The 27,531-nt window shown below is 37.6% G+C and overlaps 1 protein-coding gene across 1 annotated transcript in view; it reads left to right on the top strand.

Moving 5' to 3' along the window:
- Nucleotides 1-585: 585 nt before the first annotated feature.
- The window catches only part of KIF14 (kinesin family member 14), a 55,896-nt gene continuing 28,950 nt past the window's right edge, over nucleotides 586-27,531 (top strand). Inside the window, exons 1-17 of the mRNA XM_028120253.2 lie at nucleotides 586-687; nucleotides 3,240-4,504; nucleotides 6,182-6,436; nucleotides 7,078-7,165; nucleotides 8,792-8,890; nucleotides 10,829-10,881; nucleotides 11,674-11,704; nucleotides 12,136-12,243; nucleotides 13,347-13,463; nucleotides 13,926-14,041; nucleotides 15,647-15,819; nucleotides 16,885-17,032; nucleotides 17,289-17,352; nucleotides 19,551-19,735; nucleotides 23,308-23,410; nucleotides 24,350-24,510; nucleotides 27,006-27,153. Coding sequence (XP_027976054.1) covers nucleotides 3,354-4,504; nucleotides 6,182-6,436; nucleotides 7,078-7,165; nucleotides 8,792-8,890; nucleotides 10,829-10,881; nucleotides 11,674-11,704; nucleotides 12,136-12,243; nucleotides 13,347-13,463; nucleotides 13,926-14,041; nucleotides 15,647-15,819; nucleotides 16,885-17,032; nucleotides 17,289-17,352; nucleotides 19,551-19,735; nucleotides 23,308-23,410; nucleotides 24,350-24,510; nucleotides 27,006-27,153 — 3,000 coding nt within the window. The 5' untranslated portion in view covers nucleotides 586-687; nucleotides 3,240-3,353. The remainder of the gene's footprint in view (nucleotides 688-3,239; nucleotides 4,505-6,181; nucleotides 6,437-7,077; nucleotides 7,166-8,791; nucleotides 8,891-10,828; nucleotides 10,882-11,673; nucleotides 11,705-12,135; nucleotides 12,244-13,346; nucleotides 13,464-13,925; nucleotides 14,042-15,646; nucleotides 15,820-16,884; nucleotides 17,033-17,288; nucleotides 17,353-19,550; nucleotides 19,736-23,307; nucleotides 23,411-24,349; nucleotides 24,511-27,005; nucleotides 27,154-27,531) is intronic.

Consider the following 27,531-nt stretch of genomic DNA (forward strand, 5'->3'; position numbering starts at 1 on the left):
CTCGGCGGGAAGCCTGCTCTCCCTCTTCCACTCCCGCTACTTGTGTTTCTGCTCTCGCTATCTGTCTCTGTCAAATAAACAAATAAATATCTTTAAAAAAATAAAAATGTATCTTAGCGGCTGCCCGGTGCGACTCAGAATCCAGCCCCTTCCAAGGGTCGGATTTAAAAAGAGCCCAAGCTCCACGACTTAGCGGAGCCCGGGGAGGGGCGGGCCCCGTTGCCTAGGAGGTGGGGGGCGGGTCTGGTGTTTAGAATCTTTGCTACCCAACCAGCGCCACTTCCTGGGGGCGGGAGGAGGCGAGGGCGCGGCGTCGACGCGACGTCCGGCAGCCAATCAGAAAGCAGGGCGCCCATTCAAATTGCGGCCTCGGAGCCCGCGGTGGAGGCTGTGAGTGGTGTGGACATTCTCTAGGAGGTCTTCGAGAGTGGGGAACCCTGCAGAGGGGCGAAGTATCTGTGTTGTGGTGGCGTGCGGGCGCTTTTTGTACCGGCGACCGCTGAGGTGCGAGCGGAGGCCTTAGCGCGGAGTCCCCTACCGGCCCCGAAATCCCGGTTGGCGGCGAAGGGGTCACCGAAGAACGCGCGCGGGCGGCACCTCTGTGGGGACTGGGAAGCTGGACTTCAGGGCCCCTCGGCCCGCAGCCTCACCCACTGAAAGGCTCGCCCAGTCGTTTGGCATTAAGAGGTACACTCGCCGTCCCAGCCCTCGGAGTGACTAGCTGAGAACCCATCCACGGGAATCTTTTGGTTCTGGTTGTGACTTAATTTCCTTCTTTCTATTCATGTCACTCCTCTTTAAACTCCCGTAGCGAAACTTCCCAAACAAAAAGCGCTATTTTGTAAGTGGCAAATAGTTTTTAGCTGCGGTAGAATTTCCAGAATCTTCTTGCCTTTAAATTTATTTCCGTAATAGGAACATTCTATATTTTTAGTTAAAAGGTTGAGGGCAGGTGCTTATATCCTGACGATTTTTTTTTTCCTTTTTTGGGGGTGGTGGTGGTGGTGGTGGTAATGATTATTCCTTATTTAGAACCTTAAATTACTTAAAAGTTAACTTCTATTATATTCCTGCATAGCAGTATCTATGGAATAGTTTGAGCAAGTGTCATTTTACAAGTTAGAACCAGGCATGCAAATTTAAAGACTTGTTTACATCAATATTACCGGTTTGGTGCAGAGTTGACTAGAAGCCAGACCTTTTAGCTGTCACTGCTGTTCTTTTTCTTTTAAACCATTAATGCTGGATAGATGTTGTTGACATATTTATATACACACCTGTCTACTTTGTTGTCTAACTGCTAGAGGGCAAGCTGTCTACTTATCTAATCTTGCATAATTTTTCTCAACAGAAGCAATTAATTTACTTATTGTAGTTATTGTCTATGGTATTTATTTGGGAATACTCTGTTTGTGACCCCTCTCAAACTAATCTCCACCAGGCATTCCTGTATTTAACATACATTCAACAGGTATTACCAAGTGCTTTATCCAGTCTTTGATTTAGGTGCCAGGGTTTCTGTTAGTCCCTCTCCTAATCTGCAAACAGAGAGTACTAAATAAAAATCTTTGCTGACATGCACATTCCTCCTCCCCCCCTTCCTCCCCCTCTTTTCCTTATTGTTTTAAAATACACATAACATGTATTATGTTTTTACATATACGTTTTAAAGTGTATATCCTTAAATACATTCACATTGTTGCGCAGACATTACCACTATCCATCCATCCCCATAATCCTTTGTCATCTTGTAAATCTGAAACTCTGTACTTATTAAACAATAACTCCTCATTTTCCCCTGGCCTCAGCCCCTGGCAACCACCATTATACTTTCTGTTTTTATGATTTTAACTACTCCAAGTACCTCATGTGAGTGGAATCATACAATATTTGTCTTTTTGTGACGACTTATTTCACTTAGCATTATGTCTTCAAGATTCATCCATGTTGTAGCATATTGCAGAATTTCTTTATAAGGCTGCATAATATTTCATGGTATGTAAATACCACATTTTGGTAAGCCATTCATCAGTCCATGGACACTTGGTTTGCTTCCATGTTTTAGCTATAACAAATAATGCTGCTATGAACATGGGCGTACAAAAGTCTCTTCAAGACACTACTTTTATTTATTTATTTATATATTTATTAAAGATTTTATTTATTTATTTGACAGAGAGAGACACAGCGAGAGAGGGAACACAAGCAGGGGGAGTGGGAGAGGGAGAAGCAGGCTCCCTGCTGAGCGGGGAGTCCGACGTGAGGCTCGATTCCAGGACCCTGGGACCAGGACCTGAGCCGAAGGCAGATGCTTAACCATCTGAGCCACCCAGGCACCCCCAAGACCCTGCTTCTAAAATTCTTTTGGTTAGGGGCGCCTGGGTGGCTCAGTTGGTTAAGCGACTGCCTTCGGCTCAGGTCATGATCCTGGAGTCCCGGGATCGAGTCCCACATCGGGCTCCATGCTCGGCAGGGAGTCTGCCTCTCCCTCTGACCCTCTTCCCTCTCGTGCTCTTTATCGCTCTCATTCTCTCTCTCTCAAATAAATAAATAAATCTTTTAAAAAAAAAATAAAATTCTTTTGGTTAGATAATCCAGAAGTAGAATTTCTAGGTCATATAGTAATTCTATTTTTAGTTTTTTTGAGCAACCTCCATACTATTTTCCCAGTGGCTGTGCCATTTTACATTTCCGCCAGTAGTGCACAAGGGTACAAATTTCTCCATGTCCTTGCCAACACTTGCTTTTTTGTTAGTAGCCATCGTAATGGGTGTGATGTGATATCTCATTGTAGTTTTGATTTGCATTTCCCTAATGATTAGTGATGTTGAGCATCTTCTTATGTGCTTATTGGCCATTCGAATATCTTCTTTGACATGCACTGTTTATATCTTTTAAGTCACTTGGCCTCTTTGTCCTGGTATAATGGAAGTCTGTGATCTGTGTATTCCTTCTAGACTAAGGAAATGGGAACAGGGTCTTGTCTTTGAAATCCATAGTATCTATCAGAGGGCCTGGCACATAATAGGGCCTTAATAAATATTTGTTGCATAATTATTATAAGCTCTTTGAAGGCAGAGATTTGTCTGAAGCTGCTTGGGAACAGTATCTGAGGAGGAGATTGTGATTTATTCTAACGTATTCATTCCTCTGGGAAGTTACTTTCACAATGGAAGGTTCTCATATTTTTTAATGCCTGTTTAGAGTCTTACAATCTAATTTTTTTTTTTTTTTTACAGTTTAGCAGATAATTGGAAACTGATACATAAGATATGGCTGGAAGTCAAATGAACATCTAAAGAAGAGCTTCGGTTCTTCACCAACGTTCTTTTTTAAAACAACTTGCTGCCACAATGTCAGTATATACCGCACATAATAGAAATAACAGGGATATCCTTGGTATACCTTCTTCCCAAAAGAGTTCATCACTGAATAGCCTCACCCATAGTAGCAGACGTAAGCTGCATTTGAATTCGGGTATGTCAGAATGTGAAAATGATGATCCATTATTGAGATCTGCAAGTAAAATCAGAGACATAAATAGTACTTATGTGATTTCTGCCTGTAAAAAAACAGGAGAGGTACCTCTTACCCCTGACCCTGCAGGTAGATTGGCACTTCAGAGAAGAGTTACAAGGAACAAAGAATCATCTTTGCTTGGCAGTGAATTGGGAGACTCAACTGAAAAAACTGCAGAAACACGTCTTACATTACAACGTCGTGCTAAAACAGAATCTGTGGAAAAGTGGAAAACAGCTCAAACAGATTCTGTGGAAAAGTGGAAAATAGCTCAAACAGATTGTGTGGAAAAGTGGAAAACAACACAGAATGTGGGAAACCCAACAGAAAATGATTGTGCTTCCCTGGAAACGAGGAGAAAGGTAACAATTGTAAATAATGGTAAAGACTCTTCTGTTGCATCTTTTGTACCTTTAGCCAAAGACCAAAAAGACATTGAAATGATGTCTGATGAAAAACACAAAGAAACATTTTCTGCCCTCCTTGGGGCAAATGAACATGTCGCACTTCAATACTTAAGTAATAGAGCACCCACTGATTCCCAGAGTCAGACTAAAGTTGTTCCATCCAGACACTTGGCAACAAAGCCTCTTCAGAGCAAGTTGAACATCAAAGTGCCAGGAACAGGAAACTTGTATCATAGAAGTATTGGGAAGGATATGGCAAAAAATTCAAATAAATTTGAAAGCTTAGAAAAAAGAACACCTACAAAGTACATTGTAGGACACAAATGGACACCGAAGTGTGGCATGCCACAGCTTACAAGCCCAGCTGCATCGATACTGAAAAATAGGGTGCCTAGCCTCCAAGTTAAACAAAAGCCAAGAAGTTCTCTTCTAGCAAATGAAAAGGAAAGGTCACAAGAAAATACACTCCTTCTTGAAGAGGAAACAACAGGTCGGAACACCTCTATAGAAACAGACCCCTTAAAAGTAGAGAACAGTCAAGTGACAGTGGCAGTACGTGTGAGGCCTTTCAGCAAGAGGTATGTTACACCTTTTAAAATCTAAGGCCAAACTACTGACATGTAATGTGTCTAATTCCGCTCTGCCTTTGGAAAGTGAGTGCATTCATGCATCTTCAAGCTTGGTGGTGGCATTTCTATGTAGAGAGAAATTTCAGGTTTAATTGTAGAACCCTCATTATTTTTGATGATTGGGTGTAAAATTAAAACATTGAAATCACCATCTTTTGCAAATGTAAATTTCTTTAGATCTGCTACTTTGAAAACGTCAGAATGACTTAAGTCTATAATGCAGTCTGCTTTCAAATCTGCAATGCTTGGCGGGCTCCTCTGTGTTTCCCTTAAAAAGAGCACTTGTTAGGTCACTTATTGCCCAAAGAGGTCCTTCCCAAACTCCATCCAGCATAGTATCATCCCCATTGTCATCTCTGATATATAGTAGTTATAAATGCAGTGATTTATTAGATTTGATGTTGATGGTAAAAAATCTCTCTCCGAAGTGATTGTGGGTGAGATAGTCACAGATTTCAGGTAGGGCTGAGAAAGATGGACATGACAAAATGTGAATGTGGCATTTAATTATTTTTGAATGTTTTGTGGCGTGACCGCGAAAAAACTTCAGAGTTCATAGTTGTTAACTCTGTTGTATATCTAAGCAAGATGTGAGAGTATATGGTGACTGCTGCTGTGGGGGCAGGAACCCCTAGTTTGAAAAAAGGTAAGTTATACAGTGCTTTAAAGGCTGTTCGTGAAGATGTGGGGTTAGTGATAAGTGAGAGAACTGAGGGTGAGTTGGCTGGAGAGAATGGGGAAACCTCAAAGACAGGCCTCAAGGGTCACGGTAGGACGAGAGGCAACAGAAAGAACAGAGCTGGTAGGAATAAACCCCACAACGGATGACTTAGTAAGGAACCAAGTACCTGAGTTCAGACTCATCAGACAAGCCATGTAAACTGGGCTGATAGCAGGGGTGGTGGGGCACTTGTCACATTGAAGAGGCAGGTGGATTCCAGAATAAATTGTGATCTAAAGCAGAGTTGGGGGCAAAAAGGGATATCTGGGCCAGACAAGGACTGATAATATTTTTCTGCAGATGTAGAGTAAGTGAAAGATTTCTACCTAAGTCTGAGCTGGAAGAAGGATGCACATGAAAATCCATGACTTTAAGGGAGATAATCTAACGGAGGGACCTTTGGATTAACAGTAACAGTAAGCAGTAGCCCAAAGAGATTTATGATTGAGACTTACATTTAACTGAGTTGGTTGAAATTATATTTGCATTTCATGTCAGGTTTATATAGATCTGCACCTCAAACATCTTTAAAATGTATTAAAAATTTTCCAGATTTGGACTGAAGAGTATAGGTAGATTATAGAGGGTGGGATGGGAGAAGGGAGAGCTCAAGAGAAAAAGGAAGAAGATGGGAAATCCGGTAAAAGTAGGATGATTTTTCAGACAAGAGATCTGGGACACCATTTTCCCTTTAAGTGGTGGTTCTGGAGCTGTAGGAAATCTATATTTGGAAACCCACTATAATTATGTTAGCTGGTCTACATTTTCCACATAAAACTAAAGAATTATCTTGCTCTGGAGGAATGTGGTATTTAACTAGTTTTGAGGTTCTTATTATATTCTATGGAATAATACTCAAAATAATCACAGTAACTTAATATTTTTCTCTGTGCTTCTTTGTAAAGAGAGAAGATTGAAAAAGCATCCCAGGTGGTCTTCATGAATGGGGAAGAAATAGCTGTGGAACATCCGGACATGAAACAAGTTTATAATTTTATTTATGATGTTGCATTCTGGTCTTTTGATGAATGCCATCCCAACTATGCTAGCCAGACGACTGTTTATGAGACGCTAGCAGTACCCCTCCTCGAGCGTGCCTTTGAAGGCTACAATACCTGTCTCTTCGCTTATGGTCAGACCGGCTCTGGAAAATCATATACGTAAGTGTTATTCCAAGTACAGTTATTGAGAATGTTTCAGTCTTTGGTGAGAAACGATGTAGTTTTGATAGAAAGAATGTAGTTTTGAAACCACACAGATCTGGGCTCAAATCTCATCCATTTTATATACTGGTTCTGTGCAAACTTGGGCACGTTACTTAACCTCTGAGCTTCAGCTTATGCAGGAGATACTGTTTACTTTGTAAGTGTCATTGGCCCATTTTACTGTACATAATATGTCTTGTGTAAACCCAAGCCTGGAGAGGTTATTTTATAAATATTATTGTGAGAATTAAAAGTAGTCATCTAATAAATGGTATATATATATTAAAGGCTCTGCTTGTACTTTCTCACAACTCTCTGAATTAGATACCTCTTATTTATTCCCATTTTATAGAAGAGGAAATTGAGGTTTACTGGGGTTAAGTATCTTGTTTAAGGTCACAGAGCTAATAAGTGGTGAGATCAAGATTTGAACTCAGGAAGATCTGACTTCAGAGCCTAGGTTATTAGATATTAATAACACAGTTTAATTAGCTTGCTTCCCATTCACTCCCCCAACCCGTTTCCCCAAAGAGAATTTTAAAAAACTAATTAGTTTTATCCACCCCCACCCCTGCCATTCATTATGTATTTTCCAGGATGATGGGACTTAGTGAAGAACCAGGAATAATTCCAAGGTTTTGTGAAGATCTTTTTGCTCAAGTAGCCAAAAAACAAACTCAGGAGGTATGTTCTCATCTGTAAGCCTTCATATTAGACTAGGAAACAGTCAAATTAAAATCAGAGTCAACACCACTAAGGAAATAATGGAAGATGTAATTTTAAGTTCTAGGTCATTCTCCTTTGGAACAGTGGTATGGATGAGAGGTTGGAGATTCAAAATTTCAGAATAAATTCTCCTTGTTGGGCAGTGATAGAAGGATCATCTCTTCTGTCTTCTCTAGCTTTTTCGGCTTTATTACTTTTATGTATGTGTAGTGGCTTATAATGTGGCAGTTATGTAGTTACATGTTTATAGTCAGGTAGGTACACAGACTTAACTAAGGACAGTAGACATAAACTTCAAAACAACATGAAGCAGAGAGTAGTGAAGCTGAAGTTTGAACCCAGATTCAGCTTCGAAAGCTGCTCTTTACGCTGCCCTACACCTGAAAAGTCTGTACTGGCTTCCCTTTTCTCTTATTCATCCGTACATGCAGCCAGTAGTTACTGTGCATCCACTGTTTGCTGAACACTAGATCACTTTTCCCCAAATTTGCTTGATCGTAAGAATTACCAGAAATGTGTCGGGGCAGTTTTTCGTGTGTGTGTTTGATTGTGTGTGTGTGTGTGTGTGTGTGTGTGTGTGTACACTTGCTAAAAAAAAAAAAATCTCTCCTGGAGATTCTGATTTAGTTGATCTGGGCTATACCTGGGAATTTATAGTTTTCGTACTTTCCCCCTAGTGATTCTTATGATAAGGGAAATTGGGGAAATACTGTGCAAGATTTGGGAATATGGAGTTAAAAGACCCAGTCCCTGTAGTTAGGAGAGTATAAAGATGGAATGAATCAGTAAATAGCCAAGTACAATCAACTTACTGTTAAATAAATTGAAATAAATACTATGATAGAGTAAGAACAGTGCACTTTGAGAATATATAAGATTAGAGGGAGCCAGGTTTTCTTAGATGAGGGACAACTGAGCTTATTTTTGAAGGAAACATAGCAGTTATTAGCTTGGTGAAGAGGCGGAAGGACATTCTAGGCAGTGGGAGCAGCATGTGCAAAGCTTTGAAAGCAAGAATGTAGGGAGCCTTTGGGAATCTATAAATTGTTTACTTTGCTTTAAGCATGGAATTTGAGAGTGGAGGGTGACAAAAGATGAAACCAGAGAGGCAGGCAGAACTCAGCTTGTGAAGGACTTTATGACCCCTGCTTCCAGGAATCTAGAAAGCTATGGAAGGCTTTTAAGCAGGGAAGTCAAGTGATCATCTTTGCTCTTTAAAAAAAAATATATAGCTCTGGCTGCAGTGTGGAGAATGGATTGAAAGGAAGTAGAACTGGATGCAAAAAGACCAGTTATGGGACTTGTAAACTGTGTAAGGAAGGCATGACAAGGGGCTAGACTAAGGTAGTGACTGCACGGTTGAACATTTGAGAGATCTTAGTAAGTAGAACTTATCTTCTTTGGAGAAATGTCTGTTCAAGTCCTTTGCCCATTTTTAAATTGGGTTGTTTGTTTTTTTTGCTGTTGAGTTGTAAGAGTCCTTTATATATTCTGGATCCTGGAACCTTATCAGATATGTAATTTGCAAAAAATGCAAGGATTTTTAAAATAAGTTGCATGCTGTATTTCTATTCCTCCTACTAGGTCAGCTACCACCTTGAAATGAGCTTTTTTGAAGTATATAATGAAAAAATTCATGACCTTCTGGTTTGTAAAGGTGAAAACGGACAGAGAAAGCAACCAGTAAGATTAAAACAATTTATGATTTGTTTTTAATTTGTTTTTATAAATGCATATAGTTATACTAGTTCTCAAGATGATCTATATGGCTTTCAATTTTACTAAAATTGCTATTAGGGGCGCCTGAGTGGCTCAGCCAATTAAGCGTTTTCCTTTGGCTCGGATCGTGATCTCAGAGTCCTGGGATTGAGTTCTTCATCAGGCTCTCTGCTCAGTGGGGAATCTGCTGCTCACTCTCCCTCTGTGCTCTCCCTCTCTCTCTGAAATAAATCCTTATTTATTTGACAAAGAGAGAGAGCACACACAAGCAGGGGAGCAGGAGAGGGAGAAGTAGATTCCCCACTGAGCAGGGATCCCAATGTGGGGCTCAATCCCAGGACCCTGGGATCATGACCTGAGCCGAAGGCAGTTGCTTAACCAGCTGAGCCACCCAGGTGCCCCAATAAATAAAATCTTTAAAAAAAATAAATAAAATTGCTATTATATGATAGCAAATGCTTGGGATCTATAGTCTAAATGAGTAAATAGTAAATAAGCTAAACATTATTGTTAGTGGAAATTAAATTATTAAATTTAGCCTCTTTTAAAGCAAATATTAAATATTTGTTTCAAGATTTAGTTGGACCACTTAAATCAAACACAAAATCCTGAAAGCCAAAAAGCAGAAGTTTAAAAATTGTATTGTTATTATAGAATATGTATCTTAATAGATTATTTAGTAAATTGGTATCTTGTACATAATATTTTCTGTGAAATAGGAAGTTCCGCAAATACATAATCTTTTTTTTTTAAGATTTTATTTATTTATTTGACAGAGAGACAGCGAGAGAGGGAACACAAGCAGGGGGAGTGGGAGAGGGAGAAGCAGCCTTCCTGCGGAGCAGGGAGCCCAATGTGGGGCTCAATCCCAGGACCCTGGGATCATGACCCGAGCTGAAGGCAGACGCTTAACCGACTGAGCCACCCAGGTGCCCCTACATAATCTTTTTTAAAAACTGCTATCAAAATGTAAAATTTTGGGGGTGCCTGGGTGGCTCAATTGGTTAAGCCTCCGACTCTTGATTTTGATTCAGGTCATGATCTCATGGTTGTGGGAATGAGCCCTTCATGGGGCTCTGCGCTCAGTGCAGCAGAGAGTCTGCTGGAGATTCTCTCTCTTCCTTTGCATTCCCCCCCTCCCCACTGCTTGCATGCTCTCTCTCAAATAAATAAAGTCCTTTCTTTAAAAGGATGTAAAATTTTTAATTTTGAAAAGGACATTGGAGAGCAAGAAACTAAAATCTAAAGAGGTCACTTGACTTATTCAAAATCATGTGTTTGGGCGCCTGGGTGGCTCAGTCATTAAGCATCTGCCTTAGGCTCGGGTCATGATCCCGGGGTCCAGGGATCGAGCCCCGCATTGGGCTCCCTGCTTGGTGGGAAGCCTGCTTCTCCCTCTCCCACCCCCTCTGCTTGTGTTCCCTCTCTTGCTGTGTCTCTCTCTGTCAAATAAATAAATAAAATCTTAAAAAAAAAAAGAATCTTAAACTTGGCATTTTCTTCTTTGACTTAAAAGTGTTTTAAATTTCTAGTTACAAAGTTTAAAACATACAGTGTAAAACTGGAAAAAATTTTAACTGTCTGAAATTTACTGAATATATTTTAGAGAGCTAATATTTAAAAGCATAGAGATAATGGCTACGGCATGTCTTAAGAATAAGAACTAGTAAGATATTTGAGCCTACAGTGAACTGTGGCATATTGTGAAAAATTTGTGACACTGAAGCAGTGTCAATGCTTTACAGATTTGTGTTTGTGAGAACTTTTATATTTATCTCTGGATCAAGTAAAGGCAAATCTCTTTGCCTTAAACTCCAAATATAGAAGAAAAGGTCATTTAAAATTGTGTTTATATGAAATACTTGTTATGCCCTTAATAATGCTAATGTTTGCTTCTATTAGCTGAGAATAAGGGAGCATCCTGTCTCTGGACCATATGTTGAAGCTTTGTCAATGTAAGTGTTTGGCTCAGCAAAAGCAAGGAGGAGAAAAGTAATGAATAGAATGAATGTTGTTCTCATTTGCCTCCCCAACTTTGAAAGTCTGGATAATTATTTAACCTCCTACCCTTAATAGTATTCAATTAATTTTTCCTCTCTTTCCAACTAGAGTGTTAGCTTCTTGTTTTTGTATTTGTTTATATCTTTCACAGCACCTGTAAGGTGCCTGAGTTATACTGTGTGTGAAATATTTGATTTTTCTCCCTTTTATCCCCTTTCCTCATTAAGTTAAGCCTTCCCTCTTGAGCTGCTTTTTATATCTATTACTTTAAGCTGAAGAGGGGAGAAGGTGCTAAAATGAGTTTAGTGTTGAGAGTGTGAAACATGCTAAGAGTTGTTTACTTCATCTTTCAACTCTCCAAATGCTTTGTTAAAGGAAAGGGAAAGTGATTAGATATGGATTTAGCTCCATTCAATAAATCTGGGATTATGTTGAGACCCATACATACTAGCATACCCACCCCTACACATGTCAAGTATATGTTTCGGTCTCATGATTTAGACTTGAATATGTTAATAGCTAAACTGCTTCATTAATAAAAGACATACTTTTTGGTAAAAAAACATTTTCTACCCTTTAAGAATGGAGATAGTGGAAGATTCTGTTGAGAGTCAGTATGATTTATGAATTATTCAATTGTGGTCTTCAGAGAGTAATTATGTAATTGAAAGCGTATTATTATTTTATGAGAATAAAAGTATAATTATCAGTAAAAACAATTTTGTCTTTTTCTCTTTTAAAAATAGGAATGTTGTCAGTTCTTACTCTGATATCCAGGTAAGATTGATTGTGTTTTATCTTCTTTCCATTAGATAGATCATAATCATAAGTATTCATAAGAATATTTCTCCTTAATTGCTACTTGCATAAATAAAAGTTTACTCTTATTAATTCATTATGAGCTGATTTTGTTTATTAAACTTCAAAGGAATTACTCTTCTGAAGTAAAAATAAAAATTGACTATCATAGCAGCTTAGTGTTATTGAAATAGTCTTTTAGAGGTATAATTTCCTGATTCAGATATCTGTGATGGAAGCAAAATTGACAATGGGAATACAAATTATTAAATGACATTTATTAATTTCATTTCATAAACAGATTATAGAGTGCGTATATGTTGCCAAACATGCTTAACTTTGTTCTTTCTTAATTTGTTCCAATAAATTTTAGTTTGCAGTTCTGACCTCCCTCTCTTCTTTCTTGTAAGAGTTGGCTAGAACTGGGAAATAAACAAAGAGCGACTGCTGCTACTGGTATGAATGATAAAAGCTCCCGATCGCATTCGGTTTTCACCCTGGTGATGACCCAGACCAAGGTATTCTTTTTCTTGATTATTTTAAGAGTATGATTACATAAATATATAACATAATTGAATTTTAGTGTACACAGTAACTGAATGACTTTTGGTATATATGGCAGTATTTTTTTTTTTACTGTTTGAAAACAATAATATATGATTATTAATTTATGATATCATTGATATTAATATGATAATAACATTAATGTATGATATGTTTTCAATACATGGTAATTGTATAGTATTTGGAAAAACATATCAGAAAGTCAAAGATTTTTAAAAATTTAGCCATAGGTTCCACTACTCAAAGCCCCTCTAAATATTTTGGTGTATAATATTTTAGTTGTTTTATAATAACACTTACACAAATTTACAAAATCTTCAATAATTTTATGCCATTAAAATTCTTTGCCAAATAATCATTTTTCATAGTTGTATAATATTCCATTGACTACTCCAGTTCCTCTACTGTGGGCCATTTATGTTGCTTTTAAATACCTAGCTCCTTTGGGGTGCCTTCAGCTCAGTCCGAAGAACATGTGATTCTTGATCTTGGGGTCATGAGTTCGAGCCCTATCTTAAGTGGCGAGATTACTTAAATAAATTAAATAAATAAATGCCTTGCTCCTCTCATGCTGAGATAAATAATAACTTTGTACACTAAGCTTTTGCTCTATTTATGGTTGTTTCCTTAATATAATCGGGTAGTTGTGAGTTTTTATCTCTTTAAAGTAATTTCTTTTATTTTGGCATAATGCAAGCATTGCTCCATGTATTCTTGAATGTTTACTTTTTTATTTTTATTTTTTTAAAGATTTTATTTATTTATTTGACACAGAGAGAGAGAGCACAAGCAGGGGGAGCCTGATGTGGGGCTCGATCCCAGGACTCTGAGATCATGACCTGAGCTGAAGGCAGATGCTTAACCAACTGAGCCACCCAGGCGCCCCTATTCTCGAATGTTTATTATAAATTATAAACGATCACACATTTGTGAAGGGATAGTTTCAAAAATAAATGAGTGGTTTGTAATCTTGTATAACTTTCCCTTTCAAGACTTACATCGATAGCAAGTCATGGACAAACTTATGACATATTATATTAATGTCTTTTTGCTACAGACGGAATCTGTGGAAGGGGAGGAACATGATCACAGAATAACGAGTCGGATAAACCTGATAGATCTGGCAGGCAGTGAGCGCTGCTCCACAGCTCAAACTAGTGGAGATCGACTGAAGGTAAATATGAGGCTTTTCTGGGGTGCCTGGCTGGCTCAGTCAGCAGAGCATGTGATTCTTGATCTTGAGGTTGTGAGTTCGAACCGATGCCGATGTAGAGATTACTTAAAAGAAAATCTTTTTTTTTTTTTAAATGAGACTTTTCTCATTTTAATAAGACTTATTCCCTAGGGCATTATTTTTAGGAGATTGCAAACTAAATATATTTAACAACAGCAAACAAAAACAAAAACTCTATCTGTAGTTTATAGACTGCATTGCTGTGGTTTAAAGAGAGATCTTTACTTTTTTGTTATGTTTAACTTTTCAAAGAAAATAAGTAAATTTTGAGTTGTATGAAAATTGGTAGTTTATAGAAGAAAATATTTACTTAGTAATTATATAAGGGAAGGAATATATTTTGTGAAATAAATGTATTGCTGAGCAGTTATTTTAAATTAGATGTTTTTATCTTGTGTACAGGAAGGTGTGAGTATTAACAAGTCCTTGCTCACATTGGGAAAGGTTATATCTGCACTTTCTGAACAAGCAAACCGAAAGAGAGTTTTTATTCCTTACCGTGAATCTGTTCTTACATGGCAAGTATCTTTTGAAGTACAGAGAATTGTATAAAATGTAGTGAATACTATGGGGAAAAGAATAGACTGACTTCATATAGCCTTGGGACAGAGAACAGGTGGTTAGCAGTGTGAATTCTAGAGTCAAACTATGTGGATCTGAATCATGGCTCTGCATCCTATAAGCTCTGTGACTTCGGCAAATCACTCAATGCTCTAGTCTCTTTCTTCATCTGTAATATGAGGATAATAACAATACCTACCTTTTAGGGTTATAGTGAAGATTAAATAATTACTATAATACTCTTAATACATAGTATGTGCTGTATTAGTGTAAGCAACTAGTACTATACTTAATGTTTTTAGTGCTTAATGTTTGAGCATATATGTTACCACCAAACATGTTGCTATGTGTGTAAAGTGAAATCGTTTTGTGTGGCACCCACTGACTAGCATTTAAGTGTTCAATAAGTATTTTTGTTAATGAATATGTTTTCATTAATCAGATACATTACATTCAAATTACATCTGTATAGATTTTTTTTAAAGATTTTATTTATTTATTCATGAGAGACAGAGAGAGAGAGAGAGAGAGAGGCAGAGGGAGAAGCAGGTTCCCAAGGAGCAGGGAGCCCGATGTGGGACTCAATCCCAGGACTCTGGGATCATGACCTGAGCCGAAGGCAGATGCTTAACCATCTGAGCCACCCAGGCGCCCCATCTGTATAGATTTAATATCCAATTATGATAAGCTATTAATATATAATTCTCATAAGGGCTGCATCTCTACTTGATAGCCCTGTTGCGGGGCTCAATCTCAGGACCCTGAGATCATGACCTGAGCCGAAATCAAGAGTCAGCGGTTAACCAACTGAGCCACCCAGGCCCCCCAACCGCTATGTGTCTTTATAATTGGTTTATAGGAATGTAGTTGTCACCTGAAAACATTTAAGGAAAAATCTGATTTTTTTTCTTGGTGCCTTTTGAAAGCTAAGAATAGTGAAATTCATTCTGTATTAATAAAGATAGGTGTTTTAGTCTCATACTATCCTTTTTCCTCTAAAAGAAGGCTTTTGCATATTGTAGAAAACAAAATTTTTGTTTATATGCCCCTTCATCATTTTCAATATTTATTGAGTGCCTGTTCCTAAAGGTTGTGGTAGCACTGGAAATACAGAGATGACTAACACACATAGTTTCTTTCCTGAAGTAGTTCACAGTCTAGTCTGTGGAGTGGGAAGTGGTATCTTACTAAATATCTGATGGTTAACCATATTTTAAATCTTTGCTTCAGTTACTGTTTCTTATAAAAAGTATAAGAGAAAACAAAATGTTCATGAGATCTAAAAATAAGTACAGATACCATGAAAGTTCTGAATGGTGGTGTGCATGGCTGGCTGAGTCCATAGAGCATGTGACTCTTGATGTCAGGATCATGAGTTCAAGCCCCACGTTGGGTGTAGAGTTTACTTAAAATAAATAAATAAATAAAAAGTCCTGAATGGTATGTGAGTGAAGAGGATAATACTGTATTATATACCCTATTAATTTGTTTTGTGCTTTCTACATAATTACTGCTATTAGGTTGTTGTAGACACAAAATCTAATAACTTCTTTTCCTTGAAGGCTGTTAAAAGAAAGTCTGGGTGGAAATTCCAAAACTGCAATGATCGCCACCATCAGTCCTGCTGCCAACAACATTGAAGAAACATTAAGCACACTGAGATATGCCAGCCAAGCCCGTATGATAGTCAATATCGCCAAAGTAAATGAAGATATGAATGCTAAGTTAATTAGAGGTGAAGATTTTTCTAAACATTTAATTATTTTTTAACAGTTAAATCTCAGTATTAATTTCAGTCATGAAAATACGCAATTTAAGAAAATTAAAGATTTTTCTTTCATACCTACTTATAGTAGATACTAGTCATCATTCTACCATGATGGTGGAAGAGAGATGGAAGAACGATGGGAAGGAGAATTAGGAAAGGGAAAACAAACAGAAAATAGAGAGTAGGTAAAGGGGGAATAGCAAGCATAGAAAAATAATCTTACAGACTGAGTCATAGATGTGTGTAGCCTTTTCCTCTTATGACTTTTCCTCCATTGTCATTCTGTTTATCAGCTCTACTCTTGCTTAGTTCATTGATCTAAGGGACAGTGATTAAAGGCTTGAGTTTTTAGCATAGGCCTAACTTCATTTATACTCAGTACTACTTTCTGTGTATCTCTTGGGAATCACCTGCTTAGGATGGACTTGAGTACCTGCAAGGAACCTTGATTTGAGCAGTTTTCTCTTTGCATATGTGGAACTGCCATCTTTTCATAGTCCTTTATCCTCTGACCCTTTTGAGCAGCAGAGGATGAATAGTCTTCAGACAAGCAGGCCAGAGAAGAACGAATTGGCTGTATCACAGCCCATCATCTCCCTTTTGGATTCCCCTCTCTTTCACAAATAGGGCTATTTTCATTAAAAATAAGTCTTCTGAACTCCAGCTTGAAAAATCTTTGATTTTTATCCAACATGTCTTTATAAGTAAGGTATGCCTTGGGACAATCCTGGTTTATGTCTGCTGCATCAGTGTGATTAATAACGTGCTTCTCAAAAGTGTCCCACTTTGAACAATACATTATCTGGCCATACAACTTATGAGGGGGGAAATTCATAAAGATGGGAGCACTTTTTCAGGTTAAGACTAAGTAGAAATGTATAGGTAATGTAAGTAAAGTAAAATTGATTTCTATAAATATTCTATTTTATTTAGTATATTTAAAACTTGAAATAAGATTGGAGGATTATGCCTACTGTGGTAATGATTATATATCAAATGTTATTAATCATGCATCTTTTTACAAATATTTAGAATTGAAAGCGGAAATCGAAAAGCTAAAAGCTGCTCAAAGAAACAGGCGAAATATTGACCCTGACAGATATAGGCTGTGCCGGCAAGAAATAACATCCTTAAGAATGAAACTGCATCAACAGGAGAGAGACATGGCAGAAATGCAAAGGTGGAATATAGTCAATATTTTAGATGTCAGTGTGTTGCCTGGAATCCTTGGACTGGTGGGGCTGAGATTGGTGGAGAGGGAGGACTTTAGGAGGGGTCTGTGGCTCTGTTTTCATACTTTTTGTATGAATAGAGCAGTCCATCCCCAGACTATCATTTTTTAAATATTCCTAAGTGGTTTCTTAATCTTTATTGTCTTTAATTCTCAATCTTATGCATCTGGATATTTTTAACTCTATTATTTTGTCTTTGGAAAGAGCATGGAAAGAAAAATTTGAACAAGCTGAAAGAAGAAAACTTCAAGAAACAAAGGAGTTACAGGTATCATTTCAACTCTCTAAACTGATTTGAAAATTAAATAAAGATGATAGTAAATATGTAAATCTAATTTCTCAAATACTCCTTGCATACTGACTCTATGCCAAGCAATACCATAAAGAGAAATAGTATAAAGGAATGTTGAGATCAAGATTCTAATATACTTAGAGCCCATAGCTATGTTGGAAAGTTAAAATATAAACAAACCATCTAATTCTATTCACTTTGGTTCAACAAATATTAAATGTTTTTTCTGTGCCAGGCATGGGGTAGGCCAAGGTGAATAAAATGTAGTTTTGGCCCTCAAAGAGCATGTAATCTAAAGGGAGGTTTTCCATGTAAATAGATGACTGAAATGCAGTGTGACTTGACTAGGTTGAACCATATGATGCTGCCATTTTTTAGGTAAGAAATGGTTGAACACCGGGAGTCCAATACGGTTCAACCTAAGGCAATGAAAAGCATGTAAAAGGAAGAGAAGCAGGAGACAGGAGGGAGTAATTAACTTTGATGAGGATGGTTATTAAGGAGGACTTCAAAGAGAAAAGGACAACTAAGCGAGATTTTGTTAGGCTACCGAAGTCAAGATTTCTAAGCAAGGAATCCCATGTTCAGAAGCAGGAAGGGACAGCACAGCTTGGTTGTCCACAGAATTCAGAACTTGTATATTAGTGCTGGTGACAGAGATTGGACTGCAGAGAAATGGAAGACTCAGATCATGACATAGTGAGGAACTTAAATTTAGGTGACTGGGAGCCACTGAAGGGTTTTAAATGGAAAGGAAGTGACATGAGCCGACTTGTGTTTTAAATAGATTCTTCTGGTAATGGTGGATTTGGGGGAGGAAAGACTGATGCTGGCTGGGAAGGTTATTCATCTAGGAGGCTGTTGCCATGGTGAAGGCCAGAGGTGGTGAGAGCTTGAGTAAGGCAGTGGCAGTGGGAATGGCTAGTGGAGGAGTTGGATTCAAAAGAGAGAAAGGAATTAAAATTGATAGGCTCAGAGGGTATTTTTTTGTGTGTGTGTGTATGTTGAGAAAATGGAAAAGTCAAGAATGATGCCCAGGTTTCTGAGATGTGCGCATTGCATTGTGAAATTATGAAGTCATCGTAGTGGTGAAAGAAGCCAGATGACAGTGGGTTGAGGAGTGACTAAGGAGATAGAGCCATACATGTAAACTCTGAAAGCCTCTAGTGAGAAGTCAGAGAAAGGGGCTGTGAGATTGTGGGGAAGTTTTGTTTCGTTCATTTTGGTTTTGTTTCTTTAAAGGATGGAAGACACATAAACTTTTTTATAGGAATCAAAACTCCTTAATGGAATGAGGTTCTAAAAGAGATTGGAGAGCTCAGGTCAAGAGCAAAGGTATTGGCAGTAAAGGAAATATTTCGAATGACTGGTAGACAGAGTACTATAAGAATTGAGAGGAAGGGGGACTATTCCTTGGGAATGGTGAGTCCAGCCTCACAAAGAGGTGAGATTTGAGTTTTGAAGATTTGGCTTTGAAACCTGGGTAAGATTTTGATAGGTAGAAAAAAGGAAGAGTGCATTCTAGGAAAGGAAAACTGTATGAGAGTAAAGGTGCAAAAGTTTAAGGTGTGCTCGGAGGAAGGTGTGCGGATCAGATTCATTGGAGCGGCAGTTTGTATACGGTCGTACAGAGATAAAATGGGCAGGGCATGTTATGTTTAGTTTATTGATTTTCAGGCTAAGTGATTTGAGTTTTATCTTGTAGGAAGAGAGAAGTGATTGAAAATGTTTGACTGGGGAGTTGACATTTTGAGAATACCCTTTCAGGAGAATTGATTTGGTGTAGGATGTAAGATGAACTGAAAACGATAAATTATTGACAGGGCAATCAGGCAGCTGCTGCAGTAGTTCAAGTATGAGGTAATAAGGGTCTGAACTAAGGTGAGGGCAGCAAAGATGCAACAAAAGGAACTGATCCATTCTAAAGACCATCAGTAAGAAAAGGCACAGTTTGAGGGTGATGGATTGTGAGGTCAAAGAAAGGGCAACATAGCTTAAAAGTCTAAGAAGTATGATGGTTACAGTCATGGGGAAATCATGAAAGAGAGATTCTAAGAAACCTTTATTGAGACTTCACATACAGTGATTTTAATGTTTAAGGTAGACCATTTATTTTAGGTGGATTTACTAATTTGCTTTTTGTTAAGGTTAATTTATTTTCTGACTTCCACTAGAAAGCAGGAATTACATTTCAAATCGACAACCATTTGCCAAACCTTGTCAATCTCAATGAAGATCCTCAGCTATCAGAGATGCTATTATATATGATAAAAGAAGGAACGACGACAGTTGGAAAGTATAAACCAAACTCAAGCCATGATATTCAGTTATCTGGGGTGCTGATTGCTGATGATCATTGGTATGTTATTCTTCTAAAAATAAAAAGGCTCCTGTTCATTTTTTTAGTAGGCTTCCATATCTTGATATGTATGATTTCCTTCACATGAGGCATTCATTTATACTGAGTCTTTGGTATAATCCTTCCAATGCATCTTTTAGCCAAGAAAAACAGACATTCTGAGTGTTTTGTAAGGAAGATAGGTTAATTGCTGTCAATATGAGGTAGAATGTAATGCTCTCTATTTCTGTTTTGGTGTATGTGATCTGTTAGTTGAGGGGTCATTTCTTTTCCTAGAATTATAATCATTGGCATAAAATTAAACTTCTATCCATCTTATATGGCAGGATTTTTGGTTGAATTGACAAATTAAAAATTTTTTGTTTCATGTGAATTTTGTTCATATGAATTGAATGATTATATACATATTGTTGGGATGATAGTTTATGCAAACTGCTTTGGCTTCATGTTGTTTTCAAGATTCATTCATTTTGATGTTCTTTTATTTTTACTGCTGTGAAGGATCTTACTGTGTGCATTTATCTACCTTTAAATTATTACAATCTGTTTCTTGATAGACATTTGGGTTGTCTCTAATTTTTTGCTATCACAATATTGCTATGCATATTCGTGTACATATCTCTTGGTACAAATGTGAAGAGTTTCTCTAGAGTGAGTTTCCCAGATAATAAACTGAGATATGAGCCCTTAATGGTTAGCCAGTAGGAACTTAGGAGGCCTTACCTACCAGACTAGTCATGTCTAACTGTGAGCAAACTATTGACCACAATCTGCTGTATAAATATTACAATTTTCTAATTATGCTATAATAATTTTTAAAGTTTGGGAAACACTCTTAAATTATATCTAAAAATACTTGAGATATTAGGTTATAGGGTATGTCTTATTCAACTTTACTTGGTAACTTCACATTATTTTCCAAAATGATTATGAATTTTTACTTCCACACCATTGAGAGTGTCTATTACTCCACATCCTTGTCATCACTTGGTACTGGCAGACTTGGATTTATGCCAGTCTAGTGAACATGATATGTTATCTCACTGTGGATTCATTTTGCGTTTCTTTAATAATCTCTTCATGTATTTATTGCTTATTTTAATTTGCTCTTCTAGGACTTGCCTGTTCATGTCTTTTGTCCATGTTTCAGTTGGATTGTTTGGTTTTTTCCTTAGTAATTTATAAGAGTTCTTTATATATTCTGATTGCCAAGCCTTTGTTTTATTTGTTGCAAGTGTCTTTTTTCCAGTGTGTGGCTTATCTTTTCACTCTCTTTTGGTGCCTTATGATTGGTTCAAAGCTCTTTGTTTTATTGTAGTATACAGCATCAGTCTTTTCCCATTACAACAACTGTGGTCTTGTTTAAGAAATCCTTTCCACATTGAGGTCATAGAGATGTTCTCCTAACTTTTCATTTCTGTTTTTCTTTTTTAAAGATTTTATTTATTTATTAGAGAGAGGGAGAGACAGAGAGACAGATCACAAGCAGGGGGGAAGGGTAGAGGGAGAAGCAGACTCCCCGCTGAGCAGGGAGCCCAATGTGGGGTTCAATCCCAGGACTCCGCAATCATGACCTGAGCTGAAGGCAGATGCATAACTGACTGAGCCACCCAGGCGCCCCTCTCCTAACTTTTCTTCTAGATGTTTTGAAGTTTTGTTTTCACATTTAAGCCCTTAAGTAGCCTAGAATTTTTTGTTTGGTGTGAAGTAGGGGTCTGAATTCATTTATTTCTCATGTGAATAACCAATTCTGCTAATATCATATATTAAATAGTATATTGGTTCTTTTGTGATCTGAAGTGTTCATATCAAAAATTACCAAAAACGCAGTCTTTTTCTTCTCACTAGTACTCCATAGTCTTAATTATTTGAGCTTTATAATGTCTTTATATCTGGTATGCAAATCTCCTTCTTCTTCAGGTCCTTTTGTTCTTCTATTAGTTGACTGTTTTCTATAACAAATAAGTGTAGTATTATTTGCACCAGTGACAAAGATACATAACATAATCCCAAAGTGTTAGTCCAGTAGGGGAGTAGGAAGTCCCCTGCTTGCCTGGCACTCTGTATTTCCCCTTTTAGTACACTCGTCACTATTGTCTTACTCACTACACCATGAACTTCATGACCGTTGGTTTCATGTCTGTGTTCATTGCTGAGACCTATCTGGCACATGAGGGCTTAATGAATAAAAGAACTTCGGTATCTATCAATATATATTAATGTTACATGGGACTTGCATTCTTAATGCTTAGGAGTAAAATCCACTTCTCGCTTGAGCTAAAAAGATAAGCTTCTAGCATTTAAGTTGGGCCTTGAAGGATGAGAGAGGTAACATTCTTCCTATGTTGGAGAAATGACTCAAGAGAGAAGCTGATGTCAAGGCAAATTCAGGGTACTGATATGGATGATTAAGAGTAAGATGTGGTTCTGGGACACTTGAGTGGCTCAGTCAGTTAAGCGTCTGCCTTTAGCTCAGGTCATGATCCCAGGGTCCTAGGATCAAGTCCCACATTGGACTCCTTGCTCAGCAGGAAGTCTGCTGCTCCCCCTGCTTGTGCTCACTTGCTCTCTCTCTCTCTCTCTCTCTGACAAATAAATAAATAAAATCTTAAGGAAAAAAAAAAAGAGTAAGATGTGGTTCTTATGGGGAAATAATCATGGATCAAGAATGTTGGTGGTGAAGCCAGATTGTGGAGGTTTCAGGATGCCAGGCCAAGGAATTTTGAAAGACCTAGGAGAGAGAAGGAATCAGAACAAGTAGATCCTGTTGAAACCTTTACCTGGTTAAAACACTAGACTGGTGGGAGGGACATACTGCTGAGGGGTGAGCTATTCCTTCCAGACTCTTTTCTCTAGGTGCTACAACTGAACTGTTATTCTTTAATTATAGATCTTAGAGCCTAATCAACAGCTAGAGGTTTTGGGTTAGGACTCAGCTTTTGCTGCAGTTTTTTCCCTCTCTGTCAATTTAATCCAAAGATGAATTGGACTTTGGAGTGTCTTTCCTATTCTCCAAATAAAAAGACTTAAAGGAATATGTAGCATTTATAACTGATTTTCCATAGTGTCAGGGTCCAGTTAATTAGATGACTAAGTAGTGTGTTTTTATCTCCATGCTTTTCTTTCTTCTGTATTACCCTACTTTTCATGAGAGGAGAATGTTTGTCTCTTTTCATCTTTAAAACTCATACATAAAACCAGAAATTAAAAAAATAAAACACTTAAAAGTGTTTCATTCATATGTAACCATTGTCAATATTCTAATGCTTTTTCCTGGAATTTATTTCATTTTATTTTATTTTTGGGGAGAGGGTCGGTATTTTTTTTAAAGTAGTTATGGTTAAAATACATGCAGTGAAAATTCTTCCCAGCACTGATGGATGGGATTGCTCAGGCTTTTTTGCCAAAACTTCAAAATGTAGTTGGAGCAAAATAAAATAATTTTAAGTTATTTTTGTCACAAATTGATATGAATCAATACCAAAGGAATAATCCAAGCAGGATTATCTTGTATTGCCTTTTTCTTTTTCATCTGTCCTGTAATTCTAACAATGTACTTCTTATCTTAACAGTACTATAAAAAATTTTGATGGAATAGTGAGTATCATCCCAGTTGGAGAAGCAAAGACATATATAAATGGAAAACATATTTTGGAATCCACAGTATTACATCATGTAAGTTAGCCAGTGCTAAATCCTAACAAATTGTTTGACTTTGGGCAAGTTGTTTAATTTATGTGAGTCCCAGTTTTCTCCTCTGTAAGATAAAGTAGTGAACTAGATTAAGGACTTTAGAGTTCTAAAATTCTCTTTTCTATTAATTCATTAATTACCTTCATTTGTGCAAAGATAAAAGTTAAATCACTATAAACCAGTACCTGAAGAGCTTACTACTGACAGCACCATTATGTGTGCAGTAAAGAGCTGAGCTTTGGAAGTAAGCCCTGGTTATTGGCTATGTGACTTTTGAAAAAAGTTATTTAATTAGGGTGATTATATATCACTGAAGTCAGGACACTGTTGAGAGCATTTTTAATAATTACATTGGGAGAGGGGCACCTGGCTGGCTCAGCTGGAAGAGCAGGTGACTCTTGATCTTGGGGTCCTGAATTTGACCCCCATGTTGGGTGTAGAGATGACTTAAATAAATAAAGCTTAAAAAAAATTACATTGAGAGAACAGGCATAAACCAGTCTGTTGCAGGCAAACCAAGACAGTTGGTCACTTCATATATATCCTACCTTTTGTGGGCAGCAGAGGATTAAGTGAAATAATCCATCTACAGTTCTTAACACAATGTCTGCAAATTGTAAGCTCAGTGAATGCTTATTGTTATTATTAAGCTCTGTGCTCTTTAACTTCCTCATTCCTCAAATCGAGATAATAGTACTATCTCACTGGGTTGTTGTGAGACATAAATGAGATCACATATATGGAAAGTGTTTAAAATAGTGATTGACATACAGAAAGTATTTAATAAATGTTGGTTGCTATGATTTTTATATTTATTATTACTAATCTTAGACTGTATTGAATTGCTGAACTTAATTATTTGTCCCATGTAAGTTTTTGGTTCAGACTCTCCTCAAGTAGTAAATTTTTTGTGTGCTTTAGGGTGATCGGGTGATTCTTGGTGGAGATCATTATTTTAGATTTAATCATCCAGTAGAAGTCCAGAAAGGAAAAAGACCATCCGGTAGAGATACTCTTACAAGCGAGGGTCCAAAAGACTTTGAATTTGCAAAAAATGAGTTGCTCATGGCACAAAGATCACAGTAAGTATTTTTGTGGATATGAAATAGTAAGAACATGAGAGAGGTCTACAAGAGAGAGTTAATCATATTGTGCTAGTCTCTGGCAGTTAATTCTTTGGGTGCTAATTTCTAGTGACATGATCTTTTCTCTTGGTACATTCATTCATTTAGCAGACGTTTACTGAGCAGATATTATGTAATCTATCACTATACTAGAAATACAAAATACCTGAAATTTAGCTACTATACTGGAGGAATTTATCATCTCATGGGGCTGACACATAGTTGTAACGGGGTGCCATGACAGAGTCCTGCACTGTGTGCAGTTTATGGGGTGAGGGGTGACTCCTAGTCCCAGCCAGGAATCAGCAAAGTTTTCTAGGGGACAAGAAGACATCCCCTGGAATGGGGTCCCCAGAGACCGTTGGAAGTTAGCCAGCGGGATGGGGGAGTGTAACCTTTTTGTTTTCTTTGCCCCATCTTTAGCTCATGCAATATTGTAAGATTCCTGATTTAAGCAGTATCCTTGTAAACTAATTGGTAAAGTATAAATAAATAAATACTAAAGAGTTAGGACTTTATCTTAAAGGATATGGAATCATTAACAATATTAGGCAGACAAGAGAGAGACCTGACAGAATCATAGTTTTAGAGCTCACCATGACCCAAGTCTGGAAAACCAGTTCGGGGCAGAGAAGTATAGCTTGCAAATGCTGTTCAGAGATGGTTGAAGTAAGAGAAGTGCAGTGTGGGTGCGTCAGAGAGGGTCTTAAGGAGAACGATTCAACCATGCTTGATGACCAGAGAGGATGAAGGGAGGAGGTATCAGAATGACTAGTATGGGCTGGGCTAATCCTACCTTATCTTTTAAAAAGTCTGAACTTGCTTTTGCTCTTTTTTAAAAAAAAAATTGTGGTACAATATATGTAACATAATATTCACTATTTTAACCATTTTAAAATATACATTTCAAGGGCATTAAGTATATTGACAGTGTGTACAGCCATCAAACTGTTCATCTCCAGAACTTTCTTCATCATCCCAAACTGAAACTCTGTCCCCATTAAACTGTGACTCCCCATTGTCCCCCTCAACCCCACCCCCCACCTGTTCCCCCCAGGCCCTGGTCACCACTAGCCTTCTTTCTTTTGATATTCTTTTCTTCAGTGAAATTGGAAATGGAAATTTCTATACAGTGTAGTTGCTAAAATATTGATTTTATTTTTTTTAATTTTTATTAAAGATTTTATTCATTTATTTGAGAGAGAGCGACAGAGATAGCAAGAGAGAGGACAAGCAGGAAGGAGAGGGAGAAGAAGGCTCCCGACTGAGCAGGGAGCTCAACGTGGGGCTTGATCCCAGGACCCTGGGATCATGACCTGAGCCAAAGAAGACACTTAACTGACTGAGCCACCCAGGTGCCCCTAGAGCATTGATTTTATTAAAATCAACAAATCTTTTATTAAAAGAAACAAGCTTTTAGTTTTTTATACTCCTTGATGCTTTTCCCTTATATATTGAAAGATGACAAACCTAATTTAATGTTTTGACTTACCAAAATGTCAAATTATTATAGATGGTTGAAAATACACAATCTATTTTATCAGCTCTCATAACATTTTTAGAGTTATTTCAATGTTTTCCCTAACCTATGACCTAAACATGAATTAAAAGTTATTGATATATGAAATACGATTTTTGTTCTAGCCATTGTTAAACATAAAATACCCTTATTTTGGGGCATCTGGGTGGCTTAATTGGTTAAGCGTCCAACTCTTGATTTCAACTTAGGTCATAACCTCAGGGTTATGAGATTGAGCCCCGTTTTAGGCTCTGCCTCAGTTGGAGTCTGCTTGACATTTTGCTCTTACCCTCTCCCTCAGCCCCTACCGCACTATGCGCATGCATGCGCACACACGTGCATGCATGTGCTCTCTCTCTCAAAAAAAAAAATTACCGTTAATGTGTTTTCTGTGATGTTAACTATAATGTTTACTGCAATGTTCACTATGATGTATTTTTATATAACTTATTTTCTTTAAGATTAGAAAAATATAGGGACGCCTGGGTGGCTCAGTTGGTTGGGCATCTGCCTTTGGCTCAGGTCGTGGTCTCCCGGTCCTGGGATCAAGCCCCGCATTGGGCTCCCTGCTTCTTGGGGAGCCGCATTTCCCTCTCTCTCTGCCCCTTCGCTCTGCTTGCGCTCTTTCTTTCGCTCTATCTCAAATAAATGGATAAAATCTTAAAAAAAAAAAAGGATTAGAAAAATATATTTACTTAAGTATCAGGCATCTGCTATAGTAACTAAGAAATAAGCAAATTTTCATCCTTTTATACTGTTTTGTGTAAGCCATTCTAAAAGCAATAAAAATTTAAAACATTGTTGACAGTGTCAGAAATTAAATGTTGAGTTTTAAATTTTTGTTTAATGAAAACAATTTAATATGATTAAGAACCACTATGGTATATAAAGGATTCTTGACAATGTATCCTGTGAATATTTTGCTACTTTGTAGACTTGAAGCAGAAATAAAAGAGGCACAATTGAGAGCAAAGGAAGAAATGATGCAAGGAATCCAAATTGCAAAAGAAATGGCTCAGCAAGAGCTTTCTTCTCAAAAAGCTGCCTATGAAAGCAAAATAAAAGCATTGGAAGCAGAACTGGTAAAAGGCAGAATTGGTTTTTTCTTTCTCTGCTTGTGCACCCTAAGTGATGTATTGACTGTAAAATTGAGAATATCCCTAGAAGGAAACTAGGGGAATATCAAAGACTAGAGAGTCAAAGCCAAGTGAGTCTTGGCCCTCTTTAATTTTACTTTAGGAAGCTAGCTAGTAGTAGACAAATAGCTGTTGGAAGAAGAAGAAAAATAGAGAAGCTTCTGTCCTCCACCTACATGAGCCCATGGCTCTCTATGGGTTTCCTGGTCATCTTGCATTCCCACAACCCATTTTAGAGGAACGTGCTCTAGAAGGTTTGACTAGTGATACTTATTTTAAGTTATATTAGTCAAGCTGAATGAGGAAGAAAAACTACAGGGCAAC

This window comes from Eumetopias jubatus, unplaced genomic scaffold (assembly GCF_037043125.1).
Source record: "Eumetopias jubatus isolate StellerSeaLion01/CBP00866 unplaced genomic scaffold, mEumJub1_p1.0 scaffold_12, whole genome shotgun sequence".
Lineage (NCBI taxonomy): Eukaryota > Metazoa > Chordata > Mammalia > Carnivora > Otariidae > Eumetopias > Eumetopias jubatus.